This window comes from Procambarus clarkii, chromosome 39 (assembly GCF_040958095.1).
Source record: "Procambarus clarkii isolate CNS0578487 chromosome 39, FALCON_Pclarkii_2.0, whole genome shotgun sequence".
In the NCBI taxonomy this organism is placed as follows: domain Eukaryota; kingdom Metazoa; phylum Arthropoda; class Malacostraca; order Decapoda; family Cambaridae; genus Procambarus; species Procambarus clarkii.
The window spans coordinates 42,386,536-42,411,535 of record NC_091188.1 but is presented as its reverse complement, the minus strand read 5'-3'; the positions used below and the strand labels follow the sequence as shown (position 1 = coordinate 42,411,535).

At 49.7% G+C, this 25,000-nt stretch overlaps 1 protein-coding gene across 1 annotated transcript in view; it reads left to right on the top strand.

The window, feature by feature from the left end:
- The window catches only part of LOC123748358 (uncharacterized), a 140,374-nt gene that overhangs the window by 67,550 nt on the left and 47,824 nt on the right, over positions 1 to 25,000 (top strand). Inside the window, exon 2 of the mRNA XM_069338422.1 lies at positions 9,465 to 10,955. Within this exon, the coding sequence (XP_069194523.1) occupies positions 9,752 to 10,955 (1,204 nt within the window). The 5' untranslated portion in view covers positions 9,465 to 9,751. The remainder of the gene's footprint in view (positions 1 to 9,464; positions 10,956 to 25,000) is intronic.

The window sequence follows — 25,000 nt, the reverse complement described above, 5'->3', positions numbered from 1 at the left end:
CTGGTGCTTCCGAGCTCATTAACTGTTGTTATTGTTATAAACAGCCTCCTGGTGCTTCCGAGCTCATTAACTGTTGTTATTGTTATAAACATCCTCCTGGTGCTTCCGAGCTCATTAACTGTTGTTATTGTTATAAACAGCCTCCTGGTGCTTCCGAGCTCATTAACTGTTATTGTTATAAACATCCTCCTGGTGCTTCCGAGCTCATTAACTGTTGTTATTGTTATAAACAGCCTCCTGGTGCTTCCGAGCTCATTAACTGTTGTTATTGTTATAAACAGCCTCCTGGTGCTTCCGAGCTCATTAACTGTTGTTATTGTTATAAACAGCCTCCTGGTGCTTCCGAGCTCATTAACTGTTGTTATTGTTATAAACATCCTCCTGGTGCTTCCGAGCTCATTAACTGTTGTTATTGTTATAAACAGCCTCCTGGTGCTTCCGAGCTCATTAACTGTTGTTATTGTTATAAACAGCCTCCTGGTGCTTCCGAGCTCATTAACTGTTGTTATTGTTATAAACAGCCTCCTGGTGCTTCCGAGCTCATTAACTGTTGTTATTGTTATAAACAGCCTCCTGGTGCTTCCGAGCTCATTAACTGTTGTTATTGTTATAAACAGCCTCCTGGTGCTTCCGAGCTCATTAACTGTTGTTATTGTTATAAACATCCTCCTGGTGCTTCCGAGCTCATTAACTGTTGTTATTGTTATAAACATCCTCCTGGTGCTTCCGAGCTCATTAACTGTTGTTATTGTTATAAACAGCCTCCTGGTGCTTCCGAGCTCATTAACTGTTGTTATTGTTATAAACAGCCTCCTGGTGCTTCCGAGCTCATTAACTGTTGTTATTGTTATAAACAGCCTCCTGGTGCTTCCGAGCTCATTAACTGTTGTTATTGTTATAAACAGCCTCCTGGTGCTTCCGAGCTCATTAACTGTTGTTATTGTTATAAACAGCCTCCTGGTGCTTCCGAGCTCATTAACTGTTGTTATTGTTATAAACAGCCTCCTGGTGCTTCCGAGCTCATTAACTGTTGTTATTGTTATAAACATCCTCCTGGTGCTTCCGAGCTCATTAACTGTTGTTATTGTTATAAACAGCCTCCTGGTGCTTCCGAGCTCATTAACTGTTGTTATTGTTATAAACAGCCTCCTGGTGCTTCCGAGCTCATTAACTGTTGTTATTGTTATAAACAGCCTCCTGGTGCTTCCGAGCTCATTAACTGTTGTTATTGTTATAAACAGCCTCCTGGTGCTTCCGAGCTCATTAACTGTTGTTATTGTTATAAACAGCCTCCTGGTGCTTCCGAGCTCATTAACTGTTGTTATTGTTATAAACAGCCTCCTGGTGCTTCCGAGCTCATTAACTGTTGTTATTGTTATAAACAGCCTCCTGGTGCTTCCGAGCTCATTAACTGTTGTTATTGTTATAAACAGCCTCCTGGTGCTTCCGAGCTCATTAACTGTTTAATAATTGTAAACAAAGCCGCCAAAGATTGAGAAAAGATGGACAGGTTCGTAAGTGCTTGCGTAACTGCTTGGTGAATCAGGCCCCAGTAAGTGCTTGCGTAACTGCTTCGTGAATCTGGCCCCAGGTTCGTAAGTGCTTGCGTAACTCCTTCGTAAATCTGGCCCCAGGTTCGTAAGTGCTTGCGTAACTGCTTCGTGAATCTGGCCCCAGGTTCGTAAGTGCTTGCGTAACTGCTTCGTGAATCAGGCCCCAGGTTCGTAAGTGCTTGCGTAACTGCTTCGTGAATCAGGCCCCAGTAAGTGCTTGCGTAACTGCTTCATAAATCAGGCCTCAGGTTCGTAAGTGCTTGCGTAACTGCTTCATGAATCAGGCCCCAGTAAGTGCTTGCGTAACTGCTTCATGAATCAGGCCCCAGTAAGTGCTTGCGTAACTGCTTCGTGAATCAGGCCCCAGTAAGTGCTTGCGTAACTGCTTCATAAATCAGGCCTCAGGTTCGTAAGTGCTTGCGTAACTGCTTCATGAAGCAGGCCCCAGTAAGTGCTTGCGTAACTGCTTCATGAATCAGGCCCCAGTAAGTGCTTGCGTAACTGCTTCATGAATCAGGCCCAAGGCGACTACAAAACGTAACCTTTTAGGCCAGGAGAGAGCCCCACTAGGCCCACCGCGGGATGCTCTTGACACAGGAGATGAGACAGATCAACACGCCGACATCACCAGCATCCAGCAATGTTTCTACACAATAAACAAGATGCTTGTCTTAACCTTAAATAACCCGCCGCTGACATAATTGGTTGTTGGGCTGTTAAGGGTCATTCCAGGGGGAATTAGGCGGCTGTTAAGCCATGAATTGCCTCGTTAAGCTCCTTGATAACTGGCCCGAAATGCCTTCCAAACGACTGTTTACAGGTTGAGAGTGAAAGTTGATGGAGTATTTCGACAACTCCCCCCCCCCCCTTCCCATCCCCCCCCACACACATACAGCTTCAAGTGTAGATATGATAGAGCCCAATAGGCTCAGGAACCTGTACACCTGTTGATTGAGAGTTGAGAGGCGGGACCAAAGAGCCAAAGCTCAACCCCCGCAAGCACAACTAGGTGAGTACAACTAGGTGAGTACACACACCGTTAGGAGAACAGAGACATCAGGTGTAAAGAATTGTGTACAAATTCTCTCTCTCTCTCTCTCTGTCTCTCTGTCTCCCCCCTCCCCCCCCCAATATAACACAGACCTCATCTTTCAAGTGCTAATAAATTTTATTTCATAAAAACCAATTAGATAACCATTCCCAGCTTAGCGATGATATCAAGATTTCATATCCCTCCATAGTCTGACCAAACCCGATATCCCCCATGTAACGTGTACTAATTCTTCGTCGTGTAGATCAGCACTGTAGAGCAAGTGTAGTTTACCTGTTAGTCTCCCTAATTGCTTTACCTATAATATATATATATATATATATATATATATATATATATATATATATATATATATATATATATATATATATATATATATATATATATATAACTGAAAACTCACACCCCAGAAGTGACTCGAACCCATACTCCCAGGAGCAACGCAACTGGTATGTACAAGACGCCTTAATCCACTTGACCATCACGACCGGACAAAATGAGGTGATAGCCGAGGCTATTTGAACCACCCCACCGCCGGCACTCGAATAGTAATCTTGGGCATAGCATTTTACCAAATCACCTCATTCTTTGGGGCACACGTGAGGAACACAACACATTCAGGACCCCAACACATTGGGGAACACATTCAGGACCACAGAATCACAAGTCCAGCGTGCTCTCCGCTCGGCCGACCGGCTCCCTATATATATATATATATATAATATATAATATAGTTTTTCCTGGTGTAATTCATTCCTTATTTGCAAGCTGTTTTTTTTTTTTTTTTTTTTTAATTTTGCCCCTAGGCTGAGTTTATTGGGCAGCGCCACTCATCCTGTGAGTGGACACACCGCCATAGTGACAGTATTGGGCAGCGCCACTCATCCTGTGAGTGGACACACCGCCATAGTGACAGTATTGGGCAGCGTCACTCATCCTGTGAGTGGACACACCGCCATAGTGACAGTATTGGGCAGCGTCGCTCATCCTGTGAGTTGACACACCACCATAGTGACATTATTGGGCAGCGCCACTCATCCTGTGAGTAGACACACCGCCATAGTGACAGTATTGGGCAGCGCCACTCATCTTGTGAGTGGACATACCACCATAGTGACAGTATTGGGCAGCGTCACTCATCCTGTGAGTGGACACACCCCCATAGTGACAGTATTGGGCAGCGTCACTCATCCTGTGAGTGGACACACCGCCATAGTGACAGTATTGGGCAGCGTCACTCATCCTGTGAGTGGACACACCGCCATAGTGACAGTATTGGGCAGCGTCACTCATCCTGTGAGTGGACACACCGCCATAGTGACAGTATTGGGCAGCGCCACTCATCCTGTGAGTGGACACACCGCCATAGTGACAGTATTGGGCAGCGTCACTCATCCTGTGAGTGGACACACCGCCATAGTGACAGTATTGGGCAGCGCCACTCATCCTGTGAGTGGACACACCGCCATAGTGACAGTATTGGGCAGCGCCACTCATCCTGTGAGTGGACACACCGCCATAGTGACAGTATTGGGCAGCGCCACTCATCCTGTGAGTGGACACACCGCCATAGTGACAGTATTGGGCAGCGCCACTGATCCTGTTAGTGGACACACCGCCATAGTGACAGTATTGGGCAGCATCACTCATCTTGTGAGTGGACACACCGCCACAGTGACAGCATTGGGCAGCGCCACTGATCCTGTGAGTGGACAGACCGCCATAGTGACAGTATTGGGCAGCGTCGCTCATCCTGTGAGTGAACACACCGCCATAGTGACAGCATTGGGCAGCGCCACTCATCTTGTGAGTGGACACACCGCCATAGTGACAGTATTGGGGGGCGCGTCGCTCATCCTGTGAGTGGACACACCGCCATAGTGACAGTATTAGGCAGCGCCACTCATCCTGTGAGTGGACACACCGCCATAGTGACAGTATTAGGCAGCCCCACTCATCCTGTGAGTGGACACACCGCCATAGTGACAGTATTGGGCAGCGTCGCTCATCCTGTGAGTGAACACACCGCCATTGTGACAGTATTGGGCAGCGCCACTCATCCTGTGAGTGGACACAACGCCATAGTGACAGTATTGGGCAGCGCCACTCATCCTGTGAGTGGACACACCGCCATAGTGACAGTATTGGGCAGCGGCACTCATCCTGTGAGTGGACACACCGCCATAATAACAGTATTGGGCAGCACCACTCATCCTGTGAGTGGACACACCGCCATAGTGACAGTATTGGGCAGCGTCACTCATCCTGTGAGTGGACACACTGCCATAGTGACAGTATTGGGCAGCGCCACTCATCTTGTGAGTGGACACACCGCCATAGTGGCAGTATTGGGCAGCGCCACTCATCCTGTGAGTGGACACACCGCCATAGTGACAGTATTGGACAGCGCCACTCATCCTGTGAGTGGACACACTGCCATAGTGACAGTATTGGGCAGTGCCACTCATCTTGTGAGTGGACACACCGCCATAGTGACAGTATTAGGTAGCGCCACTCATCCTGTGAGTGGACACACCGCCATAGTGACAGTATTGGGCAGCGCCACTCATCTTGTGAGTGGACACACCGCCATAGTGACAGTATTGGGCAGCGCCACTCATCCTGTGAGTGGACACACCGCCATAGTGACAGTATTGGGCAGCGTCACTCATCCTGTGAGTGGACACACCGCCATAGTGACAGTATTGGGCAGCGCCACTCATCCTGTGAGTGGACACACCGCCATAGTGACAGTATTGGGCAGCGCCACTCATCCTGTGAGTGGACACACCGCCATAGTGACAGTATTGGGCAGCGCCACTCATCCTGTGAGTGGACACACCGCCATAGTGACAGTATTGGGCAGCGTCACTGATCCTGTGAGTGGACACACCGCCATAGTGACAGTATTGGGCAACGTCGCTCATCCTGTGAGTGAACACACCGCCATAGTGACAGTATTGGGCAGCGCCACTCATCCTGTGAGTGGACACACCGCCATAGTGACAGTATTGGGCAGCGCCACTCATCTTGTGAGTGGACACACCGCCATAGTGACAGTATTGGGCAGCGCCACTCATCTTGTGAGTGGACACACCGCCATAGTGACAGTATTGGGCAGCGCCACTCATCCTGTGAGTGGACACACCGCCATAGTGACAGTATTGGGCAGCGCCACTCATCCTGTGAGTGGACACACCGCCATAGTGACAGTATTGGGCAGCGTCACTCATCCTGTGAGTGGACACACCGCCATAGTGACAGTATTGGGCAGCGCCACTCATCCTGTGAGTGGACACACCGCCATAGTGACAGTATTGGGCAGCGCCACTCATCCTGTGAGTGGACACACCGCCATAGTGACAGTATTGGGCAGCGCCACTCATCCTGTGAGTGGACACACCGCCATAGTGACAGTATTGGGCAGCGCCACTGATCCTGTTAGTGGACACACCGCCATAGTGACAGTATTGGGCAGCATCACTCATCTTGTGAGTGGACACACCGCCACAGTGACAGCATTGGGCAGCGCCACTGATCCTGTGAGTGGACAGACCGCCATAGTGACAGTATTGGGCAGCGTCGCTCATCCTGTGAGTGAACACACCGCCATAGTGACAGCATTGGGCAGCGCCACTCATCTTGTGAGTGGACACACCGCCATAGTGACAGTATTGGGGGGCGCGTCGCTCATCCTGTGAGTGGACACACCGCCATAGTGACAGTATTAGGCAGCGCCACTCATCCTGTGAGTGGACACACCGCCATAGTGACAGTATTAGGCAGCCCCACTCATCCTGTGAGTGGACACACCGCCATAGTGACAGTATTGGGCAGCGTCGCTCATCCTGTGAGTGAACACACCGCCATTGTGACAGTATTGGGCAGCGCCACTCATCCTGTGAGTGGACACAACGCCATAGTGACAGTATTGGGCAGCGCCACTCATCCTGTGAGTGGACACACCGCCATAGTGACAGTATTGGGCAGCGGCACTCATCCTGTGAGTGGACACACCGCCATAATAACAGTATTGGGCAGCACCACTCATCCTGTGAGTGGACACACCGCCATAGTGACAGTATTGGGCAGCGTCACTCATCCTGTGAGTGGACACACTGCCATAGTGACAGTATTGGGCAGCGCCACTCATCTTGTGAGTGGACACACCGCCATAGTGGCAGTATTGGGCAGCGCCACTCATCCTGTGAGTGGACACACCGCCATAGTGACAGTATTGGACAGCGCCACTCATCCTGTGAGTGGACACACTGCCATAGTGACAGTATTGGGCAGTGCCACTCATCTTGTGAGTGGACACACCGCCATAGTGACAGTATTAGGTAGCGCCACTCATCCTGTGAGTGGACACACCGCCATAGTGACAGTATTGGGCAGCGCCACTCATCTTGTGAGTGGACACACCGCCATAGTGACAGTATTGGGCAGCGCCACTCATCCTGTGAGTGGACACACCGCCATAGTGACAGTATTGGGCAGCGTCACTCATCCTGTGAGTGGACACACCGCCATAGTGACAGTATTGGGCAGCGCCACTCATCCTGTGAGTGGACACACCGCCATAGTGACAGTATTGGGCAGCGCCACTCATCCTGTGAGTGGACACACCGCCATAGTGACAGTATTGGGCAGCGCCACTCATCCTGTGAGTGGACACACCGCCATAGTGACAGTATTGGGCAGCGTCACTGATCCTGTGAGTGGACACACCGCCATAGTGACAGTATTGGGCAACGTCGCTCATCCTGTGAGTGAACACACCGCCATAGTGACAGTATTGGGCAGCGCCACTCATCCTGTGAGTGGACACACCGCCATAGTGACAGTATTGGGCAGCGCCACTCATCTTGTGAGTGGACACACCGCCATAGTGACAGTATTGGGCAGCGCCACTCATCTTGTGAGTGGACACACCGCCATAGTGACAGTATTGGGCAGCGCCACTCATCCTGTGAGTGGACACACCGCCATAGTGACAGCATTGGGCAGCGTCGCTCATCCTGTGAGTGAACACACCGCCATAGTGACAGTATTGGGCAGCGCCACTCATCCTGTGAGTGGACACACCGCCATAGTGACAGTATTGGGCAGCGCCACTCATCTTGTGAGTGGACACACCGCCATAGTGACAGTATTGGGCAGCGCCACTCATCTTGTGAGTGGACACACCGCCATAGTGACAGTATTGGGCAGCGCCACTCATCCTGTGAGTGGACACACCGCCATAGTGACAGTATTGGGCAGCGCCACTCATCTTGTGAGTGGACACACCGCCATAGTGACAGTATTGGGCAGCGCCACTCATCTTGTGAGTGGACACACCGCCATAGTGACAGTATTGGGCAGCGTCACTCATCCTGTGAGTGAACACACTGCCATAGTGACAGTATTGGGCAGCGCCACTCATCTTGTGAGTGGACACACCGCCATAGTGACAGTATTGGGCAGCGCCACTCATCCTGTGAGTGGACACACCGCCATAGTGACAGTATTGGGCAGCGCCACTCATCTTGTGAGTGGACACACCGCCATAGTGACAGTATTGGGCAGCGCCACTCATCTTGTGAGTGGACACACCGCCATAGTGACAGTATTGGGCAGCGTCACTCATCCTGTGAGTGGACACACTGCCATAGTGACAGTATTGGGCAGCGCCACTCATCTTGTGAGTGGACACACCGCCATAGTGGCAGTATTGGGCAGCGCCACTCATCCAGTGAGTGGACACACCGCCATAGTGACAGTATTGGACAGCGCCACTCATCCTGTGAGTGGACACACTGCCATAGTGACAGTATTGGGCAGTGCCACTCATCTTGTGAGTGGACACACCGCCATAGTGACAGTATTAGGTAGCGCCACTCATCCTGTGAGTGGACACACCGCCATAGTGACAGTATTGGGCAGCGCCACTCATCTTGTGAGTGGACACACCGCCATAGTGACAGTATTGGGCAGCGCCACTCATCCTGTGAGTGGACACACCGCCATAGTGACAGCATTGGGCAGCGCCACTCATCTTGTGAGTGGACACACCGCCATAGTGACAGTATTGGGCAGCGCCACTCATCCTGTGAGTGGACACACCGCCATAGTGACAGTATTGGGCAGCGCCACTCATCTTGTGAGTGGACACACCGCCATAGTGATAGTATTGGGCAGCGCCACTCATCTTGTGAGTGGACACACCGCCATAGTGACAGTATTGGGCAGCGTCACTCATCCTGTGAGTGAACACACCGCCATTGTGACAGTATTGGGCAGCGCCACTCATCCTGTGAGTGGACACACCGCCATAGTGACAGTATTGGGCAGCGCCACTCATCCTGTGAGTGGACACACCGCCATAGTGACAGTATTGGGCAGCGTCACTCATCCTGTGAGTGGACACACCGCCATAGTGACAGTATTGGGCAGCGCCACTCATCCAGTGAGTGGACACACCGCCATAGTGACAGTATTGGGCAGCGCCACTCATCCTGTCAGTGGACACACCGCCATAGTGACAGTATTGGGCAGCGTCACTCATCCTGTGAGTGGACACACCGCCATAGTGACAGTATTGGGCAGCGTCACTCATCCTGTGAGTGGACACACCGCCATAGTGACAGTATTGGGCAGCGCCACTCATCCTGTGAGTGGACACACCGCCATAGTGACAGTATTGGGCAGCGGCACTCATCCTGTGAGTGGACACACCGCCATAGTGACAGTATTGGGCAGCGCCACTCATCCTGTGAGTGGACGCTGGCACTCCACAATAGGAAGAAAACGCGCTGGGTTATTTTTTAATTGCTTCTTTTGAATCATTACTAAGACAAAGTTTTCTTTTCTTGCAGATGTTGGCTGGCGTTGGTGGAGGAGTAGGTGGCAGCTTGTAAGGAGAACAGCAAGGAGTCACCTGGTGCTGCCACCACCTGCCCTCTAGTGCTGCCATCACCTGCCCTCTAGTGCTGCCATCATGACTACAAGAGCCGCTAGTGTGTGTCTTAAGGTGATAGAGGAGTTCTTGTAGTGACCGACACTAGCACCATCATGACCACAAGAGCCTCTCGTGTCTAAGGTGATACAAGAGTACTTGTAGTGACTGGACCAATGGGAAAGCCAAGACGGAAGCATATTAAAGATGTCGTTCAGTCACACTGGGACGACAGGTCACACTCCAAGTGACCTGTCGTCCATCTTAAGGAGGGTGAAGGCGACCCTCCACGACACCCGCCTCCAGGCGCAGCACCTCCCATCACTCCCAGCACGTGATGAGAGCGACTCGAGCTACAGGGACGCGAGTCTGGACGACCTGAAGGAGGCCTTTGGGGCCTGCCAGACGATAGAATGGAAAGAACAAGAGTATCGCTACATCAGGTCTAAAGTGATTGGGCACAGGAGACGGGATATGGTCCACGGATGTCGTCCCCCGGCAGTGCACAAGCTGTTGCGGTCTGTGTCCACACCGGAAGCTCCGCAGGTGGAAAGCCGAAGCTACAAGACATTCCTGCGGCATCGTCGGGAATCTTTAGCACTGGGGACGCAGTCTGCGGCCGCCTGCGGCTGCGGCAAGCCTCAGAGAACAGCTGCGGATAGGGATGACTTGTGTGAGTTTTCCGGTGAGGTTTGCGACAAAATTTTGTTGTACGTCAAGTCTAACGCCTGGGCCTCCCGCGAGTCTCTGCTGTCGGCGACGTCGCGCAGCTTGGCGTCTAGTGACGACCTCGACGACCCCAGCGTCGCTGTCGACGCCCGTGACCACATCGTCGCTGTCGACGCCCGTGACCCCAGCGTCGCTGTCGACGCCCGTGACCCCAGCGTCGCTGTCGACGCCCGTGACCCCAGCGTCGATGTCGACGTCGGTGACCCCAGCGTCGATGTCGACGTCGGTGGCCCCAGCGTCGCTGTCGACGCCGACAACCCCAGCGTAGCTGTCGACGCCGACAACCCCAGCGTCGCTGTCGACGCCGACAACCCCAACGTCGCTGTCGACAACAACCCCAGCCTCACTGTCGGCGCCTGTGACCCCAGCGTGTCTAACATTGTGGACGCCTGTCACCCCGGGGCGTCGACACCCATCACGGCAGCCGTCACCAGTATCCTCGACAACATCCCCCACATCGACTCAGACGACGACGACGACGACTGTCAAGGAGACTGTGTCGTCGCCTCTGAAGTTCCCAGCACTAACAACGTCGTTCAAGTTGTCGAGAAATTCTCCCCTGAATTACCTCCACTTTGTGAACCTGAGGACGACCTATGTGAGGACGACCAGTGTGAGGACGACCACCAGGTGGCTCAGGCACAACCAGCTGTCGTCCTCAACCAAACTCAACACAACGAAGGTAAGAAAAGTGGTTTCTCTTTTTCAATAATTGTTTAGGCATTTTGTCCCCCTCACTGTCTGGCCCATTGCCACCGTGAGGGGGCTTGGTGGGCAGCTGCCGGAGTGTGATGCTCCTTGGGTCAATCCTCTGTCCTTTTGCAGCCTTGTGCTCCTGCTGCTGCCTTTACCTATTTAGCCAGACCCCTTTTCCTTTTCCTCGTGTTTCATTGTTCTCCCCCCCCCCCCCTCTTCTCCTATCAAATTGTCATTTCCTGCCGACCTTATGCCTGTTTTGATTATTCTTTCGACCTTCTTTTGTTTTGACGCCCGGGTGTTTGAGGAAGCATACTCTTGCACCCGTAGAACTGTAGTACCCGACGTCGAGAGCGAGGGAAACCTTTTATTGTCAATCCTCCTTTCGTCACTGAACCCACTCTCGACGGACTCACGGTTCTTAAGGTGGCGTTTGTCGGGCGTATACTCACGACGCACCCCTGGGGGGCCCCCGGCAAGATCGGCGATACCTTCTTGTTGGGTGTCCTGCCTCTAATTGTGGCTCCATGGTGGGTGTGGGGACACATTCGTGAATGAAAGTTTTCCCTCGTTTTCATGGCTGATAATGTTTTCCCTTGTTCCTTCTCAGGCTCGTGGGGTGGGCGACCAAGCCCCCGAGTCGGACTGTGTTGGAAGACCAGGCCCTGTAGCCCCCGCTACACTGGGCCCCGACGACCTGACTACTCCCCCAAGCTCCCCTCCCTCCTCTGCAGTAGGGTCGAGTCCACAGACCCCAATGGTGACCACCTCGTCCCTTGGCATGACTTCGTCTCTCATTGTGACTACTGCACCTTTTACCCCCATGAACTCCGGGGGTTCTCAACGTCGTTCCCGCCACGACAGCACGATCTCTTCCCGTAATAGTACTTACAACGCCTTGTTTGGTTCCGCTACGTGGGCTAAATACTTTGATCTCCACCATCTGGATTCTACTCCTGACGATTTCTCCCTCCATAAACACCTTGTTGATTCAGTAGATGCCTCTGTTACTTTTAACTCCACCAGTTACGGTATGCATGTCGTCACTGCTCCTTCTCAGGATGCAGCTACTCGCTTAGCCGCATTGTCCTGCATTGGAGAGACCCCTGTTCGGGTCTCCAAAAACGCTCGGTTAAATGCCAGTGTTGGCACTGTTCTCCTCCCACACCATGGTGCAACTGGTGTTCAGGACCTCAAAGATTGCCATGAGGATATTAAACATATCCTCGAAGCCCAAGGCTATTCTGTCCTCCAGGTGGACACGTTTACTCGACCCCCTCGTGGTCGTCGCCGTCAGCCCCTTCAAGTTGTAAAAATCACCTTTGATAGTAGGGCCCTTCCACCCTCTATTATTCTTGCTGGTGCCAGATTCTCCGTTCAGGAGTACATTCCTCTCCTAGACTTTGCAATAAGTGTTGGAAGTTCGGGCACAGTGTCCTCAAATGCACCAGTACTGTGTATCTGTGCCCCTTGTGTGGGGACGATAATCATTCTAAGTTCGAGTGCACTTCTTCCCAGGCTCACTGCCTCAATTGCGGTGAAGTCCACCCTACCTTCTCACGCTCGTGTATGCACTACAAACTCGAGGAAGCCGCCCTTAACTTGAAGCACCGTGATCGTCTGTCTTTTCCTGAAGCGAGACGCCAAGTTCGTCGTCTCACCCCTTTCGCAAGCGTCTCCTACGCTCGCGTGTTGCGTTCTACCTCTCCTCGTGCTTCCCGTCTTCCTCAGTCTCACAACCGTTTCCAGGCCTTAAACCCATCCACACCCACCACCTCCTCCCCTATTCTTTTGCCTCCTGTCCCGGATGGTCTCCCTGCCGGTTCTCCATCTGGGGTTTCCCCCCTTCCTATCCAGTCCACCATATCTCCTTGGCCTTCTTCCCCATCTCCCTCCACTCTTTCTTCCCGACCCTCCCCCCAGTCTCTTGACCCTCCACGCCACCTGTCTGTCCAGGCTGATATCCATCATCCTCCCAGCAATCTTCGTGTTGTTCGCTTTCGTTCCTCTTCTCCTGCTGAGACCATTGAGTCTGTCGCCCAGTACATTGTTACTGGAACGCCTGTCTCTTCGAGTCAGAATCGTAAGCCTGGCTCCTCTCCTTCTTCCTCTCCGGCGGGTAAGAAGGCTTCGCTCTCTTTCTCACCCCATCCCTCTGACTCTGTCACTACATCCCCTCCCATTTCAGTGGTCGAACCCCCTGTCCCAGATATGGAGGTTTCGCCCCCGATTCCCTCTCGGTTGCTGCCCTTGCTGAGGTGCACTCCCTGACTTCTGCCCCCCCCCCCTCCTCCAGCTGTCCTTGTCTGCCCCTCTCAGTTGTCTCCTCCTCTTCTGAACCCCATCAGTCCGCCTTTGGTCTGTCCTCTTGCTCCCTTCCCTCTATCCTTACGAAGTTTACTTATGCCCCCTAACCCTGATTTTGCCGACCCTGCTCCTGATCCTGAGATTCTTTAATAAACTGTGTTCTTCTATACCTTTATTTCTTTCTTGTTCTCTGTTACTGTCCTTTCTCTTTGGTAATGTCTATTCTTCAGTGGAATATTCGTGGATTTTATGCCAACTTCCATGAAGTCCAACTTCTAATTACACAGTTTACACCACTTTGTGTTTGTCTCCAGGAACCCATGCATGGTGCTCGTCCTGGTCACTTTCCTGGTTATTCCTTTCTTTCTCCCCCCCCCCAGCTCTTGCTGTGGCCCATAACTCTACTGCTCTCTTGATTCGATCTGATATTCCCTTCGTCCCCCTACTTCTTCCGTCACCTATCCATTGTTCTGCTGCCGGTGTTTTTGTGGGTAAATGGTATACAGTCTGTTTCATTTATCTCCCCCCGAGTGTCCCGCTTTCCCTTCCTGATCTTAAGCAGCTCCTGGACTCCTTGCCAGAGCCGGTGCTCCTGTTGGGTGATTTCAACTGTCGACATACCCTCTGGGGTGATGTTCTGACAAACACCCGAGGCCGCCTTCTCGGACCGTTCGTCTTCGCTTCTTCCCTATCTCTTCTGAATTCTGGTGAGCCCACTCATGTGGACTCTCGAACTCGCACCCTTTCCTGTCTTGATCTTTCTCTCTGCTCGTCGTCCCTTTACTTAGATTTCATGTGGCAGGTTCTGGATGACCTCCATAACAGTGATCATTTTCCCATCCTCGTTTCCTTTTTCTCTTTCCACCCTCCCCTCTCCTTCCCTAGGTGGCAGTTTGCCATGGCTGACTGGAGCCTATTTACCCTCTGTGCTACTCTCTCTGACCTCTCCTCTCTACCTCTTCCTCGCACCCTCCTTCTTTTTTATGACTTGTTTTCAACGCTGCCCTCCACTTTATTCCTCGCTCTTCCTCCCGGGGCACACGGAAGTGCGTTCCCTGGTGGAATGTGGACTGTGCTCGGGCTGTCCGCTGTAAGCGTGCAGCCTGGAAGAAACACCACCGCCGCCAGACGGCTGATTCTTTTATTTTGTTTCGGAAGGCAAGTGCGGTGGCCCGTAGGACCATCCGTACAGCTAAACGTGAGAGTTGGAAATCTTATGTTTCCACCATTACGTCCGATACTCCTCTGCCGCAGATCTGGAAGAAGATCCATAAGATAGCGGGCAAGTTCGTTCCAGATGTCTCGCCGGTTCTCTACCTCTGTGGTACTTTTGTGGCGGATCCAGTGCAGGTCACGACCAAACTGGGTTCCCACTTTTCTTCTGTTAGCTCTGGTTCTCATCTTCATCAATCCTTCCTTCTTCGTAAGCCTGTTCTTGAATCTCGTCCTTTAGATTTCCGCACTCATCTCCGCCTTCCCTATAACGATCCTTTCTCTCTTTCTGAACTTCAGTCTCCCCTGGCCCTCTGCGGATCTACGGCAGCGGGCTCGGGTGACGTTCAGTATGAGATGCTTCGCCATCTCCCTCCGGGCACGTCTCAGTATTTACCGAGTCTTTATAAGCAGGTCTGGGAGTCGTCGTCCTTCCCTGAGGACTGGCTCGATGCTGTTCTACTCCCTATTCGGAAACCAGGGTCTCTCGGTACGTCCCCTAAGGACTTCCACCCTATTGCTCTCACGAGTTGTGTTTGCACGCTGTTTGAGCGTATGGTAAATGTCCGTCTGATGCGGTTCTTGGAACACCATCGCCACCTCTCTCCTTCTCAATTTGGTTTCCGCAACTGCCGCAGCATGACTGATGTCCTGGTGAACTTGGAGGTCTATATTCGTACTGCTTTTGCTGCGAAGACCTCCGTTGTTGCCGTCCTTCTTGACCTGGAAAAGGCTTATGACACGACTTGGAGATACCATATTCTGTCCCAACTTCGTTCTTTTGGCCTTCGTGGTAATCTCCCTCTCTTCCTTCAAAGCTTTCTCTCTCGTCGTACCTTTCGAGTCAGTCTTGGTACCACTCTCACTGCCTCTTTTCGGCAGTATGAAGGTGTGCCCCAAGGTGGTGTTCTTAGTACTATTCTTTTTCAGGTTGCCCTCAATGATCTTCTTTCCTCCCTTCCTTCTGGCATCTCCGCTCTTTATGTTGATGATCTTACCCTTTGCTGTCAGGGTGATGATTCGCCTCTCCTTCAACAGCGGCGTCAACTTGTGATTGATGCCGTGTCATCTTGGGCCACCAATCATGGCTTCAAGTTCTCTACTACTAAGACTTGTGCCATGACTTACTCGGGAGCGGGTCGTTCTTCGTCCCTCTTTGTCACTTTATGGTCATCCCCTTGAGTACGAAGATTCCGTGAAGCTTTTGGGGTTATTCTTTGACACTCGTTTGTCTTGGACGCCCCATGTCTCTTACCTCCGTGTTGAATGCTCTAAGACCCTTAACCTACTTAAGGTTTTGTCCCATACTTCTTGGGGAGCGGATAGACGCACGCTCCTCTATTTGCATTCCTCTCTCGTCCTGTCTAAACTCAATTATGGTTGCCCTGCCTACTCTTCTGCTTCTCCTTCTACTCTTCGCTGTCTTGATCCTTTGCACCATACTGGGTTGCGCCTCAGCTCTGATGCTTTTCGTTCAACTCCTACCCTCAGCTTGTACGCTGACACTGGCTTTGTGTCTCTCCGTGATCGCTACAGTCTTCGCTATCTTGTGCAATCCTTACAGCATCCTCACTCTCGCCTCTATCGTGCTTTGACTTTTACCCCTCCTGTAGTTCCTGTTCCTCTTCACCTCCTTCCTCTTTCTGTCCGTTTGTCACGCTTACAAGATTCTCTTTCGGTTCGTATTACTAATGTTTCTCCTCTTATTGTTCCATCCTTGCCCCCGTGGAGGGTACCCCTTCCCAAATTTTGTACTTCTCTGACCCGCATCACTAAAGCTTTTACCTCTCCTACAGTTCTGAAACGCCTCTTCCTTGAGCACTTTTCTTCTCACTTCCACTCCGTTTCCATCTTCACCGATGGGTCAAAGTCTGCGGACGGTGTGGGCTACTCTGTTGTTTTTCCTGACCACACTTATATGTGTCGCCTGCCTCCGGAGACTAGCATCTTCACAGCAGAACTTTATGCTATTATCTCTGCTCTTCGTCTCCTGTTTTCCCGGTGTCAATCCTCCTTTGTGGTGGTAGTTGACTCTCGTAGTGCCCTCATGGCGTTAGGGTCCTTTAATCCAATCCACCCGGTGGTCATCGAGATTCAACATTGGCTGTTTCTTATCTTCAGTAAATTTAAGTCGGTTGCATTTTGCTGGGTTCCCAGCCATGTTGGTCTCTCTTTAAATGAGAGACCAACTCCATCTCCCGTAAAGGTATTCCTTATTCCGACTTTTACCCAGTTATTCATGCGTCCATCCTTGCCTGCTGGCAGAGTTGTTGGTCTTCTGTTATTGGTAACAAACTGTGTACTCTTAAGAGTAGTGTGTCCCAGTGGTCTTCCTCCTGCCACCGTAACCGGCGGTGGGAAACGGCTCTGGTTAGGTTATTTTCCGACCGTCCCTCGCGGTCACTTGTCCCTCGATAGAATTCTTGGTGACTCGGATACTTTTGATATCGTTCGCCTTATACGTTTTTGTTCTCGTATTGGCATCCTTGGTGATATTTAGCGCCCTCTGATTATCCCGCACATTTGATGGTGCTACATAGCCTTCCCAGTTTGGTGCCTTCTTTTGATAATTACTTGCTTAGGCATTTTGTCTTAGCGCTTTCTCCTTATACTTTACCTGAAGACGATATTTAGTGATTGACGATATTTAGTGTAAACGAGTGGACAAAGTTGCTTCAGCCTCACTGCAAGTGGACAGACAGACAGACATTCTCTTTTATAGATATAGATAGTCATTTTGTACTACAGAATAGGACTTTATTTTTGTACAACAGTTCGTATTTTGTTCGTCTTGTCCACCCTAACTGTTGGTGCTAGCATGGTTGGAGAACGGGCTCCAGATTCACGAAGCAGTTACGCAAGCACTTACGAACGTGTACATCTTTCCTCAATCTCTGACGGCTTTGGTTACATTTATTAAACAGTTTACAAGCATGAAAACTTGCCAATCAACTGTTGTTATTGTTATAAACAGCCTCCTGGTGCTTCGGAGCTCATTAACTGTTTAATAATTGTAAACAAAGCCGCCAAAGATTGAGGAAAGGTGGACAGGTTCGTAAGTGCTTGCGTAACTGCTTCGTGAATCTGGCCCCAGGTCTGTAAGTGCTTGCGTAACTGCTTCGTGAATCTGGCCCCAGGTTCGTAAGTGCTTGCGTAACTGCTTCGTGAATCTGGCCCCAGGTTCGTAAGTGCTTGCGTAACTGCTTCGTGAATCTGGCCCCAGGTTCGTAAGTGCTTGCGTAACTGCTTCGTGAATCTGGCTCCAGGTCCATAGCCTTTGAGACAACCCAGGGGAGGGGGGGGGAGGGGGTAGGGTTGGGGGTGTTACGGGGGGTAGAGGGGGAGATAAACGTGGTACTGCAGTAAATAGATGGAATAATTGGTGGTGTTGATGGTGTGTAGTGGTGGCCAGTTGCTGTGGGGGGGGTGGGGGGGGTGGTTCCCCCTTGTGGGGTGGGGCGGGCCCCCTTGTGGGGTGGGGGAGGGGGTGGGCTAATGCACCCTCACGGACTGTTTACCTTACCTTAGTAGATCTTGCTGTCTAAGGCAGACCTTACCCCTCTCAGCTGAGACGCCTCTCTCTCTCTCTCTCTCTCTCTCTCTCTCTCTCTCTCTCTCTCTCTCTCTCTCTCTCTCTGTCTCTCTCTCTGTCTCTCTCTCTCTCTCTGTCTCTCTCTCTCTCTCTCTCTGTCTCTCTCTGTCTCTCTCTGTCTCTCTCTCTGTCTCTCTCTCTGTCTCTCTCTCTGTCTCTCTCTCTCTCTCTCTCTCTCTCTCTCTCTCTCAGTCTGCTATCCTTTGCATGGTTGCTAATTACTCAAGGAGTAGAAGTAACTTTTAATCAGTCAAGTAATTATGAAATTTTGATGTAATTGGTAGTTAGGAGAGATGAAGGGATTGAGAGGTGTTGAATAGCATCGTTAGATGCTTATGTTGGTTTGTAATTATGAGTGTATAATGTACTCACCTAGTTGTGCTTGCGGGGGTTGAGCTCTGGCTCTTTTGTCCCGCCTCTCAACTGTCAATCTCACTGGTGTACAGATTCCTGAGCCTATTGGGCTCTATCATATCTACACTTGAAACTGTGTCCCTCACTTCCATCTCAATCACCTGAACTAGCTTTTGTAGTCTTGTAGTTTATCAGGTGAGATTTCCACGGAGCTGCATATTAAGGAGTGGGTCTTACATAGGTTGTGTCTTGCTGTAGAGGTGTCCTCACTCTTATTATCCTCAACATTACACTTGTTGCGTTGAATTCTAGCAGCCATATTTCACTACACTTCTGGAGAGGTGTGTGTGTGGCCCACTGGTGGCCCAGGTGTGGAGAGGTGTGTGTGTGGCCCACTGGTGGCCCAGGTGTGGAGAGGTGGGTGTGTGGCCCACTGGTGGCCCAGGTGTGGAGATGTGGGTGTGTGGCCCACTGGTGGCCCAGGTGTGGAGAGGTGGGGGTGTGGCCCACTGGTGGCCCAGGTGTGGAGAGGTGGGTGTGTGGCCCACTGGTGGCCCAGGTGTGGAGATGTGGGTGTGTGGCCCACTGGTGGCCCAGGTGTGGAGAGGTGTGTGTGTGGCCCACTGGTGGCCCAGGTGTGGAGAGGTGGGTGTGTGGCCCACTGGTGGCCCAGGTGTGGAGATGTGGGTGTGTGGCCCACTGGTGGCCCAGGTGTGGAGATGTGGGTGTGTGGCCCACTGGTGGCCCAGGTGTGGAGAGGTGGGTGTGTGGCCCACTGGTGGCCCAGGTGTGGAGATGTGGGTGTGTGGCCCACTGGTGGCCCAGGTGTGGAGATGTGGGTGTGTGGCCCTGTTACGGCCCTCTCGGGACGCAACGGGGTTCTCACTCTGATGTTGTTAGAGGAAGATATATGTATCCGTTCCCAAGCCAGTAGTGGCTATCAAGGGATGAGATCCGTGACGCAAGTAACTTAAAGGGAGTAGGGAAAGAAAGCTAAGAACTTAATATAATATAATGTTCACCATCACCGTTTAAATATATAGAATAAAAGAGTACACAAGGGGGAGGGGTATTAACACTTTACAAGGGGATCGTGCACAATCTAGTCTTCTGCTGAAGACTCTTGATTAAGAAGCTAGGTGCTGAGTCCGCGGTGCTTTCTTCGTGGCCTCAAGACGTGTCCTCTGAGAACGCCGAGTCTACCCTGGCCACAGGTCAGCCACAACACAGGTCCACTGGGGGCACCGTCGTGGAGGCCGTCAACCACACGTCCAGCAGGTCTGCTGGCAGGTACTGAGCCACCAAGGCTGGTACGGCCACTCCACGAACGATAAAAGGGGTACGCCCTAGACAGGAGTCTCGTGTGATATCACCAATCACCCTCCTGTCCTCAATACCCCAGTGGATTATCGTCTCCAACCGTCGGTCCCGGGTAAATCCTTCCACTGCCACTCCACTGGCAGGCTTAACACACCACAGTGTTCTTCCAGGGGGACGACGTCACAACAGCTGCAGCAAACTGGACAGTATGGAGACTGGCTGCCTCGGGTAGACTGACTACACCTTCAACACAGTGGTCCCAGGTCGGCTCTGTAAGCAGACACGTCATTAATAACCGGGACACTAATACACCACACTCACAGGCTCAGATACAAACGCCCGACATATCCACTCCATAGATGGCGCTGTCTTCGGAGCACCACCTCACCAGAGGTCAGGAGCGGCGGTGTTGAGGCCAGTACACGCTGTCCTCACTAGGTGTCGTCGTTCGTTTGGCGGGGGTTTCGGGAGCTGACCCACAGATGGCGTGTTTGTCACTGCTCCAGGCACGGACGCTGGATCCGGGTTCGTAACAGGCCCACTGGTGGCCCAGGTGTGGAGATGTGGGTGTGTGGCCCACTGGTGGCCCAGGTGTGGAGAGGTGGGTGTGTGGCCCACTGGTGGCCCAGGTGTGGAGAGGTGTGTGTGTGGCCCACTGGTGGCCCAGGTGTGGAGAGGTGGGTGTGTGGCCCAGGTGTGGAGAGGTGGGTGTGTGGCCCACTGGTGGCCCAGGTGTGGAGAGGTGGGTGTGTGGCCCACTGGTGGCCCAGGTGTGGAGAGGTGGGTGTGTGTGGGAACCGACCTGTGAGATTTATATTTATTTAATTTATATGAATTTATATTTACGTTAATTTATATACTTCGATAGCAATTTGTATAATGATAAGTGGACTGTATTTCTGCAATAATCTCATAATCTCACAAATCGATCCTCTACACATTAGGGGGGTTTATTAATTGAATATATATGCAGCCAATCAAACTACAGTAATAGCTACATACATTGATGAGGTTCCTTATCTTATAGTACAGCAGGTTAGTCCACCAGGTATAACTAGGGTGTAGACACCAAATTATCCTCTTTGAGGTAGCTTCCATATCACCCAGTAACTGGTGCACAAATCTTGCTTCCTCGTCTTGACCTGTCAAAAGTGCGCTAGCTGTGAAGCCAGAATCTATATATGACAAGTATATCAGAGAAAACTGTACATGGAACTTGAAGACCTGGCTTAATTACCTTTAGTTTGAGGCTTCCATGTGATCTAACCGGGTCACCCTATATCCTGACATTAATGGCCATAAATGAATGATAAACGGGTTTCGGATAGACACTTAACTTGATTGTAGACATCGTGTTGGAAATGGTACCTTTGGTTTCCATAACACTACGTCCAAGTAAATTAACAGGAGCCGAATTTGCTCCCGTGTGAGCCTCTGGTCTCAATATAAACAATGGCTGTTTAACACTCCATCCTATTGACGTTACTGGCCGACATTGTCCAGAATGATAGGAGCTAAATTTGCTCCACACGTCTCGGAGGTGACACAACAATCGCTCCCTCCTTCCTCCCTGACGCCTGGCCTACTTTGTCCAGATTTCAGAAAGTGATAGAAGGGTCACATTTACTCTACTTTAATATTGATAATTAAGTTAATTTATATAAGATGTTTTTATGATGGTAAAGTCCAAAGACTAATGTATTTAAGAACAATTCCCAGCAGAATAGCTGGTGAATTATAATAGTATGTGGTGATGATATCCCGTTTTCTATAGACGGTAATTCCACTACAAGTTACGTTTTCTATGGGTAACTTGTTGGTAATACAGTACAGCTCTTATCTGTCTGTATGATATTATTATTAAATGGTGTCGGATTTTCCGACATAATTCCCCAGGGGGCTGCTCACGGGTCGAAGTCCTCTTTAGAACAGACGAACACCGATACTCCTCCTTCGAATTATTAGATTAATTTGATGTTAGTAGTTAGTAATCACACATTTGTGTGTCTGTTCGTACAGGACGGATGTCCCGTACTAGAGTTGCAGGGGTTAGAAGTCTAATGCGAATTCATTTCCCTGTCAACTCTTGAAAGGCTAATATTCAAGCCTAATTACATATTATTTAACCCAGAAGACTGAATGTGATCAAGTACTACAGTCAAGTATGATTCAGGGACTGCAGTGAGATCAGTGACATTAGATATAACTTGAAGTTTGTTCAGGTAACTGGTCACTGATATATAAACACTGAGGCCCATGGAATACATCTTGATTAAATAATAAATGTATCAAATCAGTCATCAGATTTATTGGGGTTTAATTTAGTTAATTGATTCAGAAGACTGAATAGCTCATCATTAAAGTAAAGTATGGTTCTGAGACTGCAGTGGGTTCAGTGACATTGGTCGCAGTGACTTGTAGCTGTTTTAGGCTACTGTTCACTGATTTGCCACTGAGGCCTCATGAACTCATCTCCAGCTTTGAATGATGATACTAACATCAACCTCTGTTGGTATAGTCAGCTGTAATCTCCTTAGTATAATGCTACTGGAGAAATATAATCAGCTGACGAATTTAGATTTCTATTGGTATTGTTTATCTGCAGGCATAGGTCTCCTCAGGCTTGATACTGGGCCTGAGAGTAATTTACCTCCTGCAGAGTTTAACATGGTTATGCCCTGATATTTAGTAGGGCTACCAATGAATTGATGGTAGTAGTCTGTCCCCACAAGGACTGCCATTTGGCATTTGATTTGCTCAAATTTACCTGCAGCTGCTTGATAATAGCTTTCCAGGTCAGCATAATCAACTTGAGATTGTTGTGACAAATCTTCACATTTCTTGATCTGTCTTGTTAAGTGGCCTTTAAGACCTGCAAGGGTTCTTTTCATTCTCCCTGCATTATCCATACTGGCTCGTTGGTGAAGCCTTGTGGGACTTGTACTTGGGCTGCTCATAATACTGAACAAGCACTGATGGTAGCCTAGGGTAAATTCTGCACTCGCTAGGCTGTAATCCTACCTCTACTAGAGGTTAGCACTTAAAATTAATACACATTATATATATACAATCATACACACTAATGATTTGAGTGATAAACCAGTGTCACTGGAAGTACCTTTAGGTTAGCTCTTCTATATCACCCTAGGATGGTAGAGACACTAATTAATCACTCAAAGGTGTAATGATCATAAGTAAATTATTATATATACAACTCAATTCGAGTTGATAAAAATTACACCCAAAATAGGGTCTGGACCATTCATTAATGGTGTTAGGTTGTTCAATATAGTACAACTGACTATGGTAATAATGGGACTAGGGTGAACGATAATAGTTCAACTAGTCAATGGTTAATATCCTACCCTGTTGTGGGTTGGCAATTAGTAAATATTATACTATGATCACTAGTGCAATATATATTAAATAATTCTCTATTTGGAGAAATAATATACACAATTATTGATAATAGCCTCTTAATTAGCCTCTATGAAACTTCTAATACTATCTAGAAGTATTAAATATTATTAGTGACCTCGCGAAATAAAGTCCACAAAATTCGTGGATAATCTCTCGCGAAATGTAACACCACGAAATCCGTGAACAATCTCGCGAAGACAGTCACTAATTTGGCTGGATTCTATATTAGCGCTGTCATTTCACGAAATAACACGCCACCAAATATCTGTGGGTGTGCATGAAACCGCTGACGAAGCTGAACTGGGCTGAGGGAGGCTCCTGAGCTCCCTCGAGGCTACGCTGCCGTCTTGACTGCTGGCTTTGTTTAAATAACACTGCACTAGTATATTTAATGAATCCACTGGTTAACTGGTTCATCCGGTACTAAGATGACCAAATGTGGGTTCATAGGACCGAATATTCCGGTTCCGAAGGTCCAAATAATTCGGTTTCGAAGGACCAAATAATGTGGGAACCGACCTGTGAGATTTATATTTATTTAATTTATATGAATTTATATTTACGTTAATTGATATACTTCGATAGCAATTTGTATAATGATAAGTGGACTGTATTTCTGCAATAATCTCATAATCTCACAAATCGATCCTCTACACATTAGGGGGGTTTATTAATTGAATATATATGCAGCCAATCAAACTACAGTAATAGCTACATACATTGATGAGGTTCCTTATCTTATAGTACAGCAGGTTAGTCCACCAGGTATAACTAGGGTGTAGACACCAAATTATCCTCTTTGAGGTAGCTTCCATATCACCCAGTAACTGGTGCACAAATCTTGCTTCCTCGTCTTGACCTGTCAAAAGTGCGCTAGCTGTGAAGCCAGAATCTATATATGACAAGTATATCAGAGAAAACTGTACATGGAACTTGAAGACCTGGCTTAATTACCTTTAGTTTGAGGCTTCCATGTGATCTAACCGGGTCACCCTATATCCTGACATTAATGGCCATAAATGAATGATAAACGGGTTTCGGATAGACACTTAACTTGATTGTAGACATCGTGTTGGAAATGGTACCTTTGGTTTCCATAACACTACGTCCAAGTAAATTAACAGGAGCCGAATTTGCTCCCGTGTGAGCCTCTGGTCTCAATATAAACAATGGCTGTTTAACACTCCATCCTATTGACGTTACTGGCCGACATTGTCCAGAATGATAGGAGCTAAATTTGCTCCACACGTCTCGGAGGTGACACAACAATCGCTCCCTCCTTCCTCCCTGACGCCTGGCCTACTTTGTCCAGATTTCAGAAAGTGATAGAAGGGTCACATTTACTCTACTTTAATATTGATAATTAAGTTAATTTATATAAGATGTTTTTATGATGGTAAAGTCCAAAGACTAATGTATTTAAGAACAATTCCCAGCAGAATAGCTGGTGAATTATAATAGTATGTGGTGATGATATCCCGTTTTCTATAGACGGTAATTCCACTACAAGTTACGTTTTCTATGGGTAACTTGTTGGTAATACAGTACAGCTCTTATCTGTCTGTATGATATTATTATTAAATGGTGTCGGATTTTCCGACAGTGTGTGGCCCACTGGTGGCCCAGGTGTGGAGATGTGGGTGTGTGGCCCACTGGTGGCCCAGGTGTGGAGATGGGGGTGTGTGGCCCACTGGTGGCCCAGGTGTGGAGATGTGGGTGTGTGGCCCACTGGTGGCCCAGGTGTGGAGAGGTGGGGGTGTGGCCCACTGGTGGCCCAGGTGTGGAGAGGTGGGGGTGTGGCCCACTGGTGGCCCAGGTGTGGAGAG